The 17,254-nt window shown below is 54.5% G+C and overlaps 1 protein-coding gene across 3 annotated transcripts; it reads left to right on the top strand.

Moving 5' to 3' along the window:
* The first annotated feature begins 8,988 nt into the window (after positions 1-8,988).
* FOXA1 (forkhead box A1) lies at positions 8,989-14,226 on the top strand. 3 transcript variants are annotated; one of them, XM_075503181.1, is made up of 3 exons: positions 8,989-9,261; positions 11,689-12,916; positions 13,339-14,226. In XM_075503181.1, exons 1-3 carry the CDS (start codon positions 9,190-9,192, stop codon positions 13,389-13,391), a joined length of 1,353 nt encoding a protein of 450 aa, XP_075359296.1. In that variant the 5' UTR covers positions 8,989-9,189; the 3' UTR covers positions 13,392-14,226. The 3 variants fall into 3 exon arrangements, with proteins under 3 accessions (XP_075359296.1, XP_075359298.1, XP_075359297.1); XM_075503183.1 differs by having other exon boundaries at positions 13,332-14,226; XM_075503182.1 differs by having other exon boundaries at positions 11,689-14,226.
* The last annotated feature ends 3,028 nt before the right edge of the window (positions 14,227-17,254 follow it).

Raw genomic sequence — 17,254 nt, 5'->3', positions numbered from 1 at the left:
TAACTGGGTCTGTGCTTCTGACCGCTGGTAAATAGAAAATCAGAGGTATGTATCCTCATGCTACAGGCTACTGTTTGCTCTTTGCATCAACGTCTTTGTTTTAATATTTCTGCCATGTATATATATCAAATGGCCATATTCAGAGAAAATCAATTAATTATAAGCTAAAATACTGAACTGTGAAGTATGGCCACTGGGAATGTAGCACACAAACTTCTCTGACAGTTACACTGTGGGGACGGTAATCTGTAGCAGAAGAGTGGAGTAAACAGGTGGGGGGCAAATAATCTCTTAAATCAGAGTGTCGATACTGAAAAGCTGGTTTTTGGTTAGCTGCAAGGGTTTGATCTAGCTGAGCTGAAGGAAATACTTTTTTTGGGGGAGGTGATCAATCCATATTGAATCCCTTGTGCAGTAGGCAGCCATAGAAAGGTTTTGTGGAATTAGTATTATAAATCACACATTCAGTTCCTTTGTGAGTGTTGAAAGCATTGTCGTTCTTCTAATCACTATATCCTACCTTTGATCCGTAACAAATATGCACACCCAGCTCTACTAATCTCCATTATGATTGTGAGATATCTGTATTTGCCAGTACTATGCCAGCAGAAATAGTTAAAATTTTTCTTCCTCCTATGATTTTGGGCACAACTTTTTTTGACACAACTGATACAATATTTTCTATGTATTACACTAATATGCAAGAGAGGACTGAGACAGTGCACCTGGTCACTTCTGGTTTATTCCTCAGGACACAGCCAGGCAAAGTTTTCAGGATATATCTGGATTCAGCGGGTCGTCTCTTGCCCGCCCTCAAGATACCCACCTTTTCAGTTGTGCCAAAATTTTTCTTCCTCCTATGATTTTGGGCTTTGGTTTTTTTTTCTCTCCTGATTGAAATACATTATTTAAATAATGGCACTTCCTTTATAATTCAAAATAAAAATAAATAAAAAGTTGGAAACAAGATGGAGCCCTTTTATTTAAAACCCTGTTTATAATGAGAAAATCATTACAATGAGAAAATAATTTGGTCATTTTGAGTGATCATGAATCCCAGATTTATTTTTTAGTATGATGTGACTGTAATATTTCCAGATATGTGCCATTTTATTATATAGCCCAAAAGAAATTACAGGAGTTGCTTCTAGAAGCCCATCACACATAGCCTTTATTATAGGCACAAGGTCAGAGACACTCCTGGCTTTGAAGAAGGCTATAAGCAATAAACGGAGAAATTACAGCTAAACACCTGCCAAAGTCTTTGCTGGGCTCAGCCCTTTACTTGCTTTAGTTTTAAAATTTGATCATATTATCTCTGCTCTCCGTTGTCTTTCAGTTAATACAGCAGATTTTCCAGTCGGCTATTCCAGTCCAACTCTTCTGTTCTCTTAGGACAACAGCTTGACTGTGGATATCTAGATGTAGATATATACGCGTGTGTTTGTAGATCTTATACATTTCATAGCTGAAGACTCAGTGTTGGGGGACATAGAAATCCCATTTAATCACAAGAAAAATCTTCACATCTGATCAGTTTCTTCAGCAAAAGGAAGTGCCCTGCAAAGGTTGAGGAGAGGTGTCTGCGGAGGCTGAAGTTCCAGCTACCTCTAAGGGTAATGTTAAAAAAGATTTAAATGATTTCTGGCACAGGATGGATGGTGATCCTTGATATTGAGCCTGAAAAGGGGAAAAGGATTGTTTGTTCAATGGGTAATAGGAAAGCCACCTGATCCAGCTATGAAGTTGTGGGGATGGAAGAGAGTCTCTCTCTCTTTTGGAGGAACTGAAGGAAAGGTCAGGTGTTGGATTCCCTCCCAATCATCCCACCTTAAGTCACTACCTAAAAAGGAGTAAACTTGAAACCACATGCACTGCAGAAATACTTTGGCAGCTGCCTTGTTTGGCTGGGGAGGGGTGGAGGAGGAATGAATTAAATCTGATTCTTCCTGGTCTCACCAGTAGTTACACAGAGAACTAAGCAAACGTGACAACAGAAGGGAAGGCACATGGTGAGCTAAGTGACCTTCCTGATGTCATTCCCTTAAATCTGCTCAGCAGGGAGATTCACCCTTGAAATGCTTGAAGCAGCAGCAGAAGCTTAGGCCAACTGCTGGGAGGACCAACCACTTTCCAAAATGCTGAACAGCTGCTGCCCCTGAGGAGTCCTAAAATGTTACCGAATCCAGACCTTTCTCTACTTTCCCATAGACGCTAGCCTATTTTATGCATCTTGCTTATGATTTTAGGGTGTTACCAGTTGATATTCACATTCTCACATTCCAATGTAAAACTATGGGACATGTTACATAGGGCCTCCAGGCATCCTTTTCCAGGGCAAACATCATTTTTGCTATACTCAGGTTAGTGTATGTCTCCTGATGGAGTAAATGGCCAAAGTGTTTCTTTATATGTGTGATCGTGCTGCCACACAGGCCACAATTGCTGCATGTCCATGTTAATACAGCTCAAGAAAATGTGCAGTTAATTCAGCCTGAATTAATTTATGCTCTAGGAACTGCAAGCTGGGTAAAGCTGTGGAACTGCTCCCTGGGGAGGTGTTTAAATAAGCCAGCCTTGATTTTGTACATTTGATTCTTCAGAGCTGAAGCCATCCAGGAAAGCCATTTATGATGGATACTGGTCTCTCCCAATGCTTTTCTGTAAAACTGCTGTGGAGACAGAGACAGGAAAATGAATAATTCTTTGCAGGTAAAGGAGAATGGAGCAAACAATTTGAAAATACAGTGCTATGCAGTGAAAGAAGGGTAGCATTCCTCCGCTCTCCATCACTCAAAATCCAAGTCCACCTCCTGCATAGGAAGGTCGGTTTGCAGAAGAACTGGAGTATTATACTGGCATGAATGTTACAAGCAGTTGATCAGCTTTGCATCTCTTGTTCAATACAGCGATATTTTGTTTCCATCAGTGAAACAGATGTTCTCTCAGAGAACTCACTGCGGGTTTTGGAGAAGCAAGACTCGTGAAGAGTGGAAATACCTTTTGTTCAACCAGTGGATATTGTTGGGGGGAAAAAAAGGGCAGACTTTGGTCCATGAAGTCACTTGGGCAACTTTAACAAATAAATAATCCTGGGATTCATGCAAAAGTGTATTTCCTACCAAGCTTTGTTTCTTATACCAGTTTATATAGATTAACTACACTCACTGTCTCAGTTTGCTTCCTTGCTTCCTTACACGTGTATTGCAAAAAATCTGTATATGTCCTGAAATACCATTTTTACAATTTGGGTGAGATTCTACAAAGTGGGTGCCATTGGTGTATATGTGTTTATCTCTGTGCATAATCGAATTCCCATCTCCTCTGATACTGTTTCTTCCATGCCATATTACTGCAGTTACTTTAAAACAAAACAAACCGCACAAAACTTTCAAAAAGATATTGAGTAATTGCATGAGAATTGGCACACTGACTGAAATAAACAACACAAGCATTTCCATTTATGTTTCAGTAAATCATAACATAAATAAAACACCCAATAATTGAAATAAATACCTACATGGCTGCTCTTGAGTCAAATGAGAAATATCAAGTGCATTTATTTTTACATAAAGTAAGTAAAACACACTTGGCCAATCATGCACTGCAGTGTGGGCATCGTGCCGACTGGAGTGCTGCAAACAGCATATACACATGTAGCCCTACTAGCAAAAAGAAAGTGATTGTGTGTAATAGGTCATGATTTACCTAGTTAAGAACTATTTTGTTACAGTAAAGAAAAAGTAAACAAGAAAACAGGCTTCTTTACTCTCATCTCTTCAACCATCGGATATTAAGTTATCTGTAATTTTTCATTTCGTTATTTGTGCTTCTTTCTCCTTTAACCGATCTGATACATGAGTATTTTTGGGGGGGAGGTATTTTTTATGTCGGGAGTGTTGCTCAAGTCACTACATGCTGAATGATGCCTAGAAAAATGAAATGCAATGAATTGCAATGAAATTTAAGAAGAAATAAAATAAAATAAAATAAAATAAAATAAAATAAAATAAAATAAAATAAAATAAAATCCGGCAACGGAAAGTCGCTACTGCAACGAGCCACACGATGCCTCCGGGGCCTCGTACAGCGCCCGTGAAAGGCGCACCCTGAGTGTGACCCGAGAGGGCCCGGCGGGCCCGGCACCCCCCGGGAGCGCTCCCGGTGCCCCGGGGGCGCGGCCCCGGCAGGACGGGGCGTCCGGAGGGGCGACCCGCCGCTGCGCTCCCGCCGGCAGCACGGCGGCACCTGCCCGGGGTCCCGCCGCTCCAGAGCCCCCTGCGCCCGGCGGGGGCGGCTGAAAGGGCGGACAACCCGCCGCCGAGAAGCGGGCAGTGGGGAGGCAGGGCCCGGCGGTGAGGGGTGCGCGCCCCCGGCCCTCCCTGCCGAGGACAGGGCAGCGGGAGGGCACGTCTGGTCCGCCCAGGAGGATGCAGACCATGGGTGCCGGGGAGGAGGAGGTGCAGAAAGAAAAGGGAGTGCCCCCCTCCTACCTCGGGCTGGTCGGGAGAAGGGGGTCGCTTGGCTGTGGTGTCGTAGATAAGAACAGTTCACGCAGAAAAGGCTCCAAAGCAAGTGTTGACCCCATGCAGTGCCCTCGCCTGCCCAGGCGCTGCTCCCGAGCGAGAGGACGGTCAACGCCACCTTATCGCATCGCACCGGCCCCTGAACTCCGGGGACGCGGGAACCACCGCCCCGCCGGCGGGTGCTCCAGGCAGCGGGGGGGACCCCCGTCGGCTCTTCTCATTGAGGGCTCAGCGGTAGGACCACAGAGCCAGGGCGGCTCTGCCTGTCTGAGGGAGGGAAACAAGCCCCCCGACTTCGCCACCGTCTCAACGGGCTCTCTCCGGAGCGAGGTGCGCTCCCGGCAGTCACCGACACCTGCTCCCGGAGCGTCCCGGGACCGCCCGGCCTCCCAACGCCGTGCAAAGGACCCGGCTCTGGGCAGCGGCACGTTCCCACCCGATTACTGTTTGCCCGGTTGGGTGGGGGAGGATTCCGGGCTGGAAACAGATGGGAAAAGGGATTTCCCTCCGTCGGGAGGGGTGGATGTGTAAGGACAGGGAGAGGGTGGGAGAGGCTGCGGGGTTCCACGGCGTTTGAGGCGACCCCCTGCGCAGCTCCCCTCCTCGTGTTGAGCCCGCCTGGAAAGCCAGGTACCAGCGCCCCTCTGCAGGAGACAGATCCGGGGAAAAGAAAGGGCGGCTGTACAGTGAGGAGCAGGGAAGGCATCCTGATGCGGGCACAGCCTCGCAGCTCCTTCCCGACCCGCCCCGCACGAGCACCGCCGAGGGATTCCCGGCCAGGAGGCGGTGGCGTTTGGCTAAAATCAAATAGGACCCTGTAAGTTAAACCGAAGGGGTGGCCGGCAGGCGCTGCCCCTTGCCAGGGGAAAAGTGGTTCTCACGCTGGAACGAACTAAAATAGTGCTCCAAAGCCAGAATTAAAGCCCCCGCCGATTCCTACGGCCGCCCGCCCCACGCGTGGGACAGTACCTGCGGGCGGCGCTCCCGAGCAGCGCTGGGCAAAGGGCGCCGCCGGGCTCCCGGGCCGTGGCCGCTCCCCGCGTGGGCAGCGCCGCGCTGGTGCCCGCTCCGTTCCCCGCGGCGCGGCCGGAGGGCCCTTCCCTCGGGCGAGGCCCCTCGGCCCGGCCTGACAGCCGGGACCCCGCGCCCATGCGCTTCCCAAAAAGCGGCCCCTTGCCGAGTGGTCTTTGCGAGGCCCAGCTCTCGCTGCCAGCGCCGGTAACACGGGCTCCCGTGGACGTTCCCCCCCCCCCCTCCCGCTCCACACACACCCAAACCACACACACGTATTTTCCTCTTTTAGGTCAGTTACTATGTTTCCCTCCTTGCCAGCGCGCACCGCTGGGGCCAGGAGCCGAGACCTTGCTCCCGTTTAGATGGGGAAAACACAGCTCACCTCAGCCTGCGCTTTTCTCCAGGCTGCACAAACAGCTGCCCCTGGAAAAAAAAAAAAAAAAAAAAAAAAAAAAAAAGGCCAGTGTACAGCTTGATCAGAAACTGGCGCTACTCTAACGAGAGCTGGGGAAAGGCTCTGTGTAAATGAGGCCAGGGCTACCGTCCTGAAGTCTAGAAAACGCATCAGCGGCTAAGCGCGTCTGGAGAGCTCCTGGCTGCTGTCACGCGTCCTCCCTGCTGGGACAGTCCTTCCCTTCCCGCCGAGCCTGCTGCAAAGGGTACGGCCAAATCGCGCTGGACTCTCGGAGCATCCCACACAGGGCTTCGCCGAGGCTCAAGTGCGGGGCAAGGGCCACTACCTAAATACCCTCTTTTTCCTGTGGCCGTGGGCAGAGCCGCCAGGACCCTCTTCTCCACACAAGGAAGGCTTTTCTCCACCAGGGCTGCAACACAGCAACCCGGGCTGAAGGGACCTGCCAACAGAGGCTGACTCTGCCTCGGGCTCGCTGGTTTGTACACCAAGCCGAACGGCTCTTTAAGATTGCAGACAGGAGCCCGCTTGTGCTCTCACCTCTGGGAGCAACCTCAGGAGGGAGCTGAGCCCGAGCCGCAGCCCGACAACAGGAGGCGCTGCGACTTTGCACAACCCCCGGCTTCCCCTCCCCTCCCCTTCCCTCCCGCCCGACCCGGCCGGGCCGGCGGGCATCCCGGCGGGGGCGTCCCGAGGGGCCGGCCGGCGCGGAGAGCGGCTTTGCCGGGCGCCACGTCTGCTCCGCCCGGCGAAACGCCTCCGCGGCTTGTAGCAGCACCCGCGGAGCGTGGCGGGCTTCGCGCCTGCTCTTTTTTCCAGGTACGGAGCGAGCCCTGCGTGGGCTGCCCGGCGTCCCGGCGGGTGTTGCTCCCGCGGGGCTGGGCTCTGGGAAGCGGGGCAGCACTGCCCCGAGGTCGCCCGGCGGGGAGGCGCAGCCAGCGGGGTCGCTGGGACCGCTGCACCCCTCCCAGCCTCGCCCCATGCAGCTGTGCTGCTGCGGGGGCTCTGAACAGACCTCAAGTGCTGAAATGAACAAGCCGCCACCGAAGGGTCTCTCTTTTCAGACGTACAGACCGCTTCCATCAGGGAAAGAGGGAGGGTGCACACATGAAGACCGCAATTTTAATCTCTCTTAGATTTTCCACTGGGTTTTGTTCCAATTTCCATGGGTGTAGTTTGACCATTTGAGAAAGCAGGGGTTTAATCCAGTGCTTTTATCTATTTTATTTCCTTCAAGACACATTTTCATCCCTTGTTCTCGTCTGCTGATTCCAGAGTTTTGTTTGTTTCGAGGATTTGACTTAATTCTGTTGCCAGATTTAAAGAAAGAAGGACGAGGAGGGAAAGAACAAAGAAAGGGATAACAGAAAACGCATTTAGAGGACAAGTTAAAACATATTTGTCGAGGCGGAGATACGCTATATCTCGTCATTTGAATCCTGGGTCTCTGTGTAAGAAACTTTAAAATCGTGTTTGTGACGGTGACGTTTTCGCAGATCACTCGAGCGCAAATCACTGTGGAAGCAACTGTGATCCTGCTGGACGAGAAACATGCCAGGCAGAAATTCAGACCCAGATGTGTATTTTAGTTTGTGGGGTATGATACACAAGCCTTTTTCAATATCTCAAGAAACTTTATTTCCCCTTCGAATTCCCATTGCCGGGAAAGTTATTTGGGGGTTTGTGTTTGGTTGGTTGGTTGGCGGGTGGGTAGGTGGGGGTTTTTTGGTTTTGTCTTTTTTTTTACTGTCAGGTGATAAAAGTTCTAGTAGCTGGGTAGGAACAAACTCATAAAGGACAGGGCAGAGGAACCCAAGAAAAGTCTGTGGTCTTGACGTAAGCTCGAAGAGCCGCACAGGGCAGGAGCAGAAACAGAAAACGTTCGATCCGTCTGCAGAGACTGCGAGATTCCCTCCGTAATAATAAAGAGCGTTGTCCAGTGTCAATTTGTTTTATCGGTGTTGCCCCTTTTTACCTTTTACCAGCCTGTGTAACCTGTAACCAGCCTGTACCATTCCTTCTCCGCTGTTCTTTGCGAGAAATCAGGTTAATGAGCGAGAAGTTGGTAATGAGATACCCGCTACTTATTATTGCTGCTCCTGGGCGCCTGGCACCACAAAAGGCTTCCAAAGGAGCCTTCTGGGCTGGAGGCTTTCCACAGTAAAGATATAAAATGGTTCCAGTGACTCACCTGATGTTTGTCAAGTGGAGGTTAATATCGGTGGATCCGCATTCGAGCCTCTGTCCGCATTTATTGGGTGCCTGTAGTGTTATGTCTCAGCGCGGTGACTCACATGGTTTCTAAAGGGAAGGCACCAGAAAAGAAGTACCACCATCACCATCTACACAGAACGGCAGCCCCGTTTGAAGGTTCAGCCCAAGGGGGGGTCGGAGGGCTTTGGGGGGCGCGGAGCCGAGCCCCCCTGCTCGCAGCCCGGAGCGCAGAGTGCCGGTCCCCCGCCCCGAGGGCGCTGGGCGCGGGGGCCGCCGCGGAGGTACCTGCGCGGTAACCAGCTTTGAAGTGAGGGGCGGGAGCGGGGGGGAGCCTGTGGACTGCGGGACTCGAGACTTTGGAGCACGTCCCGGCCATCAAGTTAAAGGAGCATCTACTGGACTTCAGTAAATATTGCCCCTAATCTCAGGGGTTTAAGGCTGGATGGCCTTTCGCATTCTCTTCAAACAGAGGGGGCTGCCCTTCCCTTATCTACCTCATTTCATTTCCACCGATCCCTCCTAGCATTTGTCCTGTCCATCCGAAAGGGTGGGTTCCTCCCCCCCTTCCTACTCTCTCCCCCTCTCCCACCTCTGTCTCTCCTTCTTTCCCCACAAGCTTAAACCAATTACGCCGCTTTGCAAATAAAGTGCCGCCCCGGGGGGAGTTACAGGCGAGGGGAACTGCCTTGTTTGCAGGTGCATCTCCGGCTTTGTAGGTGCGAACGCCTTTGTGCGGCGGACAAATGGGGAGAGGAGGAGGAGGAGGTGGGTACTTCTGCGACGTAAGATCCACATCAGCTCAACTCCACTCACATCCCAGCCGGCACTTCCTCACTTTCTCAACTGTCTCGCCCCACACCGCTCCCTGCCTCCTTTTTGGCTGGTTATAGAGGAGAATTCAGCACCCCCCGCCCCTCCTGAGAGCTGGCTTTCTGCTAGGTCGGGCTTTCGGGCTCTTTTCCTGCTGCCCGTCGCTCGCTTGCAAGAGGGCTGGATGGTTACACCGGGCAGGTTGGCTCCATAATGTTAGGGACTGTGAAAATGGAAGGGCATGAAACCAGCGACTGGAACAGCTACTACGCCGACACTCAGGAGGTGAGTGAATCCCAGGTTCTGGCTCCGTGCTGCCCCTCTGCAAGGGGGAGGGGGGATCGGGGGAGGGCCGGGGGTCTGGAGGGGGGCAGCAGTCGGAGGAATCGGTTTGCACTCCGGATCCTGCCAGCGCAAACGTGCCTCCCCCCTCCCTCCGGCGCTGAAGCCGGCCAGGCTTCCCCGAGGAAAACACGGCTTCCGAGAGCCCCGGGAGGCGTTTGAGGGAGACCCGGGGCGGCTGCGGGCCCGCTGGGAGGGCCGGGGGGCCGGGGGCAGCTCTCGATCTCATCCGAAAGGCGCAATCGCCGCTTGCGGCGCGCACAAAAGCGCCCCGTAAACTCTTGGCTCGGGGCAGAGGACTCGCCGCGCTGCCGGCCCCCGGCTCCTTCCCGGCGGATGGCAGGGGGCGAGGGAGCCGGCCGCAAGCGCGTCCCGGGGCGGGGGCAGCGCCTTCCCCGGGCTGCTCGGCGGGGCCGCCGGCCTCTCCGCTGGCCGTCGCCGGGGGCCTCACCTGTTAAAGCCGGGCGAAAAGAAAGGAGGGGGGGGAAGAGCCGTTTGTTCGTGCTTCGCAAGACGGGCTGCCTGCGGCGTGCGCTGCTGCCGCGGGCCGGCTGGCGGCGCTGCCGAGAGCGGCCCCGGGAGCCAGCCCGGGAGGGGCCGCACCCGCCGCCCCGGCCCCGGCCCCGGCCCGGCCCGGCCCGGCCCGGCCCGGCCCGGCCCGCGACACCCCCGGAGGCGCTTCCGCCCCCCGCGCCTGTTTGACAACACGGTGCAAAGCAAGGGGGAGAACCGGCCCAAGCGCCAGCAGCTACGGCAGGGGAGAGGGCCACGGAAGCGCCCGGAGCCCTCCCCGCGGCGCGCCTCGGCCCTGCGGGGGCCCGGCGTTGGCACTGTGCCGCTGCGGCTCTGCAGCGGGGGTCCCCGGGAGAAGGCAGCGCCTAGCAGCACGGCCAGCAGCTCCTCGGATTCCCGCCCGGGAAGGAGCCGTTTTAAGGAAGTGTGGTAGCGAGGCAGGCACCTAGGTGTGCGCACCCGGGCGTTGCATCAGCACACCCGGACACGCGGCTCCACAGTCCCCACGCCTCGTCCCTGCACCCCGGAGCTGGCACACAGCGCCCATAGGGCCACGCGAGCACAGGCAGATACGTGTCACCCCACTGCCATCGTCTTTGCTAGAGGAAAGTCGGCTAAGGGCAAATAAGGGTCATCCTAATTATGTGCCGCTCCGGACTCATTTTATCCTCGCCATGCTCGCTATCCGCAAACAGAAAGTTAAGCGACCTTCGGTTTTGCTGGTTTTTAGCCTCAATCTTTTCTCCTCCCCTGCTATTTAATTTGAATCACCGCATGGATGCAGGGTGGGAAACCCATCTGCCTTCTACCATCTCAAATAATTAACGTGATCCTCTAAATTAAAAGCGCATTTATAAGCTAGTGGAATTTGTAGTAAACAGTAATGAATTTTGTACATTTAACCGTCTCTCAAACCTCCTTTTCTTAGCCGTATTGCCTTTGTTCGAGGTAAACCGGGAACGTCTTTCTCCCTCCTGTTAATTCAGATGCTGTACTGGAAAGCACAATTTCAGGCTCTCCGGCTCTGCCTTTTTAAAGAGTTGTGTTATGTGGTAGGGTGCTACAATTCTTGCACGTCGGGCAATTGTAGAAAATCTCAGGCAGGGAAAGTTCAGGCTTTTCGTACTTTGGGAAAGTTGAGTTTTTTTAGTTTAAAACCGACTTGATAGAAAATGCAGACAAGGGGGAAGCTTTCCGCAGATAAAATGCGCGGACGTGAGCTGTTGTTTTTGATTTTTTTTTTTTTTTTGCGACAAGACATTATCGCATCTTGTATAAGAATAGAAATTTAAATCAGTGCAGGATGGGAGAGATGCGTGAGATTATTCTAAGAAAGTGCAGGCAGTTGAATTTCTCCTTGGAGCAGGCAGTGTACGCCCGTAAATTCCAATAATCTGATGAGTTTAAATGTTTAGCTAGCGAGACGGGACACAAAATCAGCAAAACCGCGGGAATACACCGGGAGAAAACCTCCTCCCGGGGCAGATAAAGCCCGCAGCCCAGCTCTGCGGGTGCGGAGCTGCTCCGGGAAGGCCGTCGGTCCGTGCGCCCCGGGGATCCCGGCGCAAGCCGCGGGACGCAGGCAAAACGGGAGCGCGTCGGGACCGAGCACCCCCCCTCCGTGTCTATTTGTAAACATGTATAAATATGAATTAGACCTTTTCGGCGCCCCAGCGGCCTTTCCGTGCGGCTTTTGGAAAGCGCTGTCCCGGGCGTCGGGGAAGCGGACGGCGTCCCGCGGCAGGACGTTGCAGGGCTCGCCGGGCAGGACGGGCAGGACGGGCGGATCCGGCCCCGCCGGGGTCCCGCCCGCCCCTCTTTCCCCCCTAATCCCCTCTCTCCGTCTCACTGCCCTAGGCCTATTCCTCCGTGCCCGTGAGCAACATGAACTCGGGGCTGGGCTCCATGAACACCATGAACACCTACATGACCATGAACACCATGACGACGAGCGGCAACATGACCTCCAGCTCCTTCAACATGTCCTACGCCAACACGGGGCTGGGGGCCGGGCTGAGCCCTGGTGCGGTGGCCGGCATGCCGGCTGGCTCGGCGGGGCCGGTGAACGGCATGCCAGCCGGCGTGGCCGCCATGGGAACGGCGCTGAGCCCTGGCAGCATCAACGCCATGTCTGCCCAGCCGGCCCCCATGAACGGGCTGAGCCCCTACGGCAGCATGAACCCCTGCATGAGCCCCATGGCCTACACCCAGTCCAACCTCGGCAGGACACGGGACGCCAAGACCTTCAAGCGGAGCTACCCCCACGCCAAGCCGCCCTACTCCTACATCTCCCTCATCACCATGGCCATCCAGCAGGCACCCAGCAAGATGCTGACGCTGAGCGAGATCTACCAGTGGATCATGGACCTTTTCCCTTACTATCGACAGAACCAGCAGCGCTGGCAGAACAGCATCCGCCACTCGCTCTCCTTCAATGACTGCTTCGTCAAGGTGGCCCGCTCCCCCGACAAGCCCGGCAAGGGCTCCTACTGGACCCTGCATCCTGACTCCGGCAACATGTTTGAAAACGGCTGCTACCTCCGCCGGCAAAAGCGCTTCAAGTGCGAGAAGCCGGCGAACAGCAAAGCCTCTCAGGAGGGCAGGAAAGATCAGGCTGGGGCCTCCAGTTCCAGCTCCAACTCCCCCCTGCACAGAGGCCACAATAAACCCGTGCAGCTGGACACTGCCAGCTCCCTCTCCAGCTCCAACCCGTCCACCAGCCCCCAGTCTATGGACCACAGCGGATCGACCACGGAGCTAAAGACCTCGGCCTCGGCCGCTTCCTCCACCATCAGCTCCGTCCCCGCCTTGGCCTCCGTCCCACACCCCCCTCACTCCTTAGCCCACGAACCCCAGCTCCACCTCAAGGGCGATCCCCACTACTCCTTCAACCACCCCTTTTCCATCAACAACCTCATGTCCTCCACGGAGCAGCAGCACAAGCTGGACTTCAAAGCCTACGAGCAGGCGCTGCAATATTCCTCCTACGGGGCCAGCATCCCCGGCGGGCTGCCCCTGGGCAGCGCGTCCATGGCGGGCCGCAGCAGCATCGAGCCCTCGGCCCTCGAGCCCTCCTACTACCAAGGTGTGTATTCCAGACCCGTGCTAAACACCTCCTAGCTCTGCACCCCCCACCGCCGGGGGCGAGCCCCTCTCCCCCCTTCCTCCCCTTTCCTGGCTTCTCTCCCCCCTTTCCCTCTCCCTGCGACAAACCGAGGTGTTCCCGCACGCTGCGTGCAAAGGACTGTTACTTTTTAATTGTCTCGCAACGCGTTGTGTGTCGTTATGGTCCACCACGACCTCCTGCAAAGCCGGCCGCGTCCCGCTTGTACATACCCCCTCCCGCCTCCGCTGCCCAGCCCCGCTCCCCGGAGATCCCCCCCAGCCTTTGCAGGGTGTTACGAAAAAAGGAAGAAAAAATTGTTGAGCTTGTAAACTACTTGTTTGTGCTTTCCGCCCCCTCGTCTTCCCCCCTTCTGTGCTCTATAATCTCATGTAAGTTTACAGGTATGTGGCAATACTTTAACAATACGGAGATGAAGAAGCGAGTAGACGTTTAAGGCTTTTTTTAATTAAAAAGGCTTTGAAGGACAATACTGCTGTGAAGTAGCAAAACACTAAGAGAATCTCTAAGCAACAAGAGGACTATTTACTTTCTCGGATCATCCTTTTGATACTTGCAAAATAAACCTTCGGCTAGTACAACCCGCATACACCCAGATGCTGTGGGCCGGATCCTGCACTCCCGAGGGGACCAACTGGAGCTTTGGAGTGCAGGATGCGACCCCTATTTTTTTCCAAGTGTTACCTGTCTTGGGATGTAATATAAAGAGGTCACAGCCAGTTGGATATTTTTTTTCCTTCCCATCTGTTACTGAAGATTCTCGTTCATCAGGAACTCTCATCGACATGTGGATGACATGCTTATTTAATTTAAGTGTCTTCATTGTGTACCAGCTAGAACTGTGTATCTATAACAAGGTTATTTTCCCCCTCCCCCAGGAAACGTTGACTATTACAGCGATGCAAGGGAAAGAGGAGAGCTCTGTCTCTCTCCCCTTTTCCAACTTGTTTGATAAATTCCACATGCAATTTTTTTTGTGGCCGTTTAATTATCGCCATCGTTAGCTTGTTTCATCCAGTGTTAATGCACTTTCCACAGTTTTACACGGTGTTAGCATAGCCAGACGGGTTTTATTATTATTCCTGTTCGCTGTCTCAATGTTCTTAATTTATTGCATGGTTTATATTTTTTTTTCTTTCTTTACAGCTGGAAATTGCTTTAAATGACAGTAAAAAAAGAATTACACATGAATTTAAGAAATTTTGTTAATTTTATAAATGTGATTGTAATTGAAAAAATATTTTGATTTAAAACGATAACTGAGAATTTAATGCGTGAAGTATGTTTTTGATCATTTGCAGTTAAGGACTTTAAATAAATCAAATGTTAACAATGAGAGGCTTCTGCTATTTTCTTTCAAAATTTCTGGGGCGGGTTACGGAGGACGGCGCCATGTGCCAGAAAAACAAACGTAGCGCTGAAGCGTGGATGTGGAGAGGAACGATTTGCGCGGAGGGAAGGGAGGGTGTGCGCCCGCAGGGTGTGTTTGCGGGGCGCTGCGATGCCACCGGCGTGTGCGGGTGTCTGTGTGCCGGTGGTGGTGTCTTTTTTGTTGTTGATTCACCGTGCCGGGGTAGGTTGAGCGAGGGAGGGAGGGAAAAAGTCACCCGAGGCGGTGTAACCTCCCGGGTGCTTTGCGGCCGGGGCTGCCGGGGCGGTGGCAGCCAGAGCCGGCGGTTCCCCGCCGGCCGGGCCGACGCCCGAGGGGAGCATCTCCAGCGCCGCTCCACCTCGCCCCGGGCCGCTGGAGAGGCCGGGCCGAGCTCCCCGCCCAGCTCCCGCTTTGTAGCCCTGGCTCGCATCGACCCCGGTAATAACAGCAGCCGCGCTGGCGAGCGCTGGTCCCCAGCAAGCGGCATCATCGGGGGGCGGGGGGGGTTTAAAGGTGACCAGATTTCGCTGTGCTCAGCCCCCTTCCTGCCCGCCGCCAGATAAAAGAGCTGCATAATTCTCATAATTATCCCATAATTGCCCCCTGACGGTTAGGTGCAGCGGCGACAAACTAAATTTAAGGGTCGATTTAGAAACGAAAAGCCAAGCCAGCGTCCCAGAAATCTCACCGAATTCCTCCAGCACTACTCCCCAGCGAAAAACGGGAGGAAAAATGTTGGAGAGCCCCTCTGCCGCCGGCTTTGCGGGTGTGGCCGGCCCGGCGGCGGGCGGCCCGGCGGCGAGGGGCCGCGGTGCCAGCACGGCGCTCCCGGCGAGGCGGAGCCGGCTCCGGCGTTGTGCTGCGCGGGTGCGCTCGGTCGGGCGGAAATTTACCGCGGGTCCCGCCCGGGCTGCCGCATGCGGCTCCTGCGGCGGGGGAAAGCGGGGCTTTGAGCCCGGGACGCCGGGTTTGGCCGGGTACCCCCCGACCCGGCCGTGCGGCCCCTTCACCCTCTGTGTTTCCTGAAGGGGCAGACACCAAGAGAGATCCCCTGCAGCCAGGGGCAGCTCGGGGTTGCTCGACACCGAGTCCGGGCAGGTGGATCCTATTTCCAGTCCCGCTCCTTCTGCCAAAAGGAGCTTCGTGCGAATCGAGACAGGATGAAGCCCGTTTTCAGCAGGACTTCACTTGTCTCCCACAGACTAGTCTATAGAGAATATGCCACTGCAGAGTGGAGACATTGATTTAATGCCTTGGGCTTGTACACAGAAAATATCAATCGACCGACAGCGATAAGGCAGCAGGTTTCACGTATCAGCTGAAGAGCACAGACCGTGTGTAATGGAAATATTTGGGGCGTGGGTAATAAAAGGGTTTAAGCGGACCGACGCGGCTCCAAACCTCTCATAGATAAGGAGCGGAGCCTGTCACGGAGACAGCCTGTGCCCCTTCGCCACTCGCCATCAGGTTGATATTCCTTCCCTTTCTTCTCGCAGGCAAATGATCCACTGACATAACAGGGATGCGGCTCATGTTAAAAATGCGGGTCCCCGGCGCAGGGAGCGCAGCTTTCTGTGGTCGGTTTAAGACCTGGAAGTCAACAGAGGGGCGAAGAGTCCCCTCTGTTCTGTCCCGCTCCTAGCTGCCCTGCCGCTGCTTTAATCCCGTGCTCAAGAAGCCCCCAGCCACAGCGCAAAAATAAACCAAAAGTAGGCTCCATAGGCAGAGGGTGCATCCTCCCGCCCCGCAGTATGCAGAGGGGAGCTTATGAGCATCTCCTTCCAGCCGGACCGCTCGCTCTGTGCCAGGGGGGAAGGAGCTGGCGGATGCGGGGGTTTTGCCCATCTCGGAGGAGGTGTCTCAGCCCCGCGTCCGGGACACAGGCAAAGCGGGGGCCCGCCGGGCTGCCGGCTCCGGCCGCCGCCGCAATTTATAGGGGAACTTCGCCTTTTCCTACGCGGCAATTATCTCCGACCGGCCACGTGCGAGGGAGAGAAAACGGCTCATTTAACGTCATTAAATGCAAGCGGGGAGCAATTCAGGGCGGCGGGGGATCTCTGTAAAGATTTACGCCGAGTTTGGGCGGCGAGGAGGCCCCCGGCCTGGGGCGGGGGGGTGTCGGGCGCCTTGGCTGAGCGCGCCGGCGGGGCAGGGGCCGTCGAGGCGGCGCGGCGGGGCCGGCCGCGACCCCGCGGGGCTGGGCAGGGGCAGCCCCCGCAGCCGGCGGCCAGGGGCCGCGGCGGGTCCTGCCCTGGCACAGCGGGGCCCGCCTCTGCCGCGGGGTCCGGCGGCCCTGCGTCCCCCGGCAAGGGGGGCAGGATGGGGCCCTCGCCCGTGGCACCTCTTCGGAGCACCTGCGAAGGGCACTTCCCCTCCGGAGAAGGGGAGAGTCGGCGGAATACAAGCGACTTGAGCCGCCCAAATCAGGGGGAAGGAAGAAAATCACAAGCACCTCCCGGGTTGTTTTCTGAGGGCGAATGGACAACACTGACATCTGCATCGGCAAACCATCGGAGGTGTACGTTCATTGGGAGGAATTCATTTGGAATGTTCGGGACTGAAAGAGGAGAAAAATTATTTCCCGGTCAGTTTTTCCCTCTGAAACTTAGTCGTGCCAATAAAATACAAGTAAATCGCACAAGAACGGCGCGAGAAAACCCTGCAGCCGTTGGCATAGCTTCAAAAATTGTTTTGAAACGTTGAGTAGATATTGAATACTTGAATGGTTACTGGTCCGTCAACATAAACCCGAAATAAATGGATTCCCTTGCTGTAACGCCAACTAGCCTTTAAAAGAGCAATTGACTCGGTTTTAATTTTACAGCGATATTGTCGATAAAATGCTTGATTGCGATAACAATGCACCCGGTATTATTTCTTTTCTGTTACGATAAAATGGGATCTAGGCATATATCTGCGAGTATACG

The sequence above is a fragment of the Mycteria americana genome, chromosome 5 (genome assembly GCF_035582795.1).
Source record: "Mycteria americana isolate JAX WOST 10 ecotype Jacksonville Zoo and Gardens chromosome 5, USCA_MyAme_1.0, whole genome shotgun sequence".
NCBI classification, from domain to species: domain Eukaryota; kingdom Metazoa; phylum Chordata; class Aves; order Ciconiiformes; family Ciconiidae; genus Mycteria; species Mycteria americana.
Note: the sequence above shows the minus strand (reverse complement) of the source record. Positions and strands in the feature narration are given on the sequence as shown.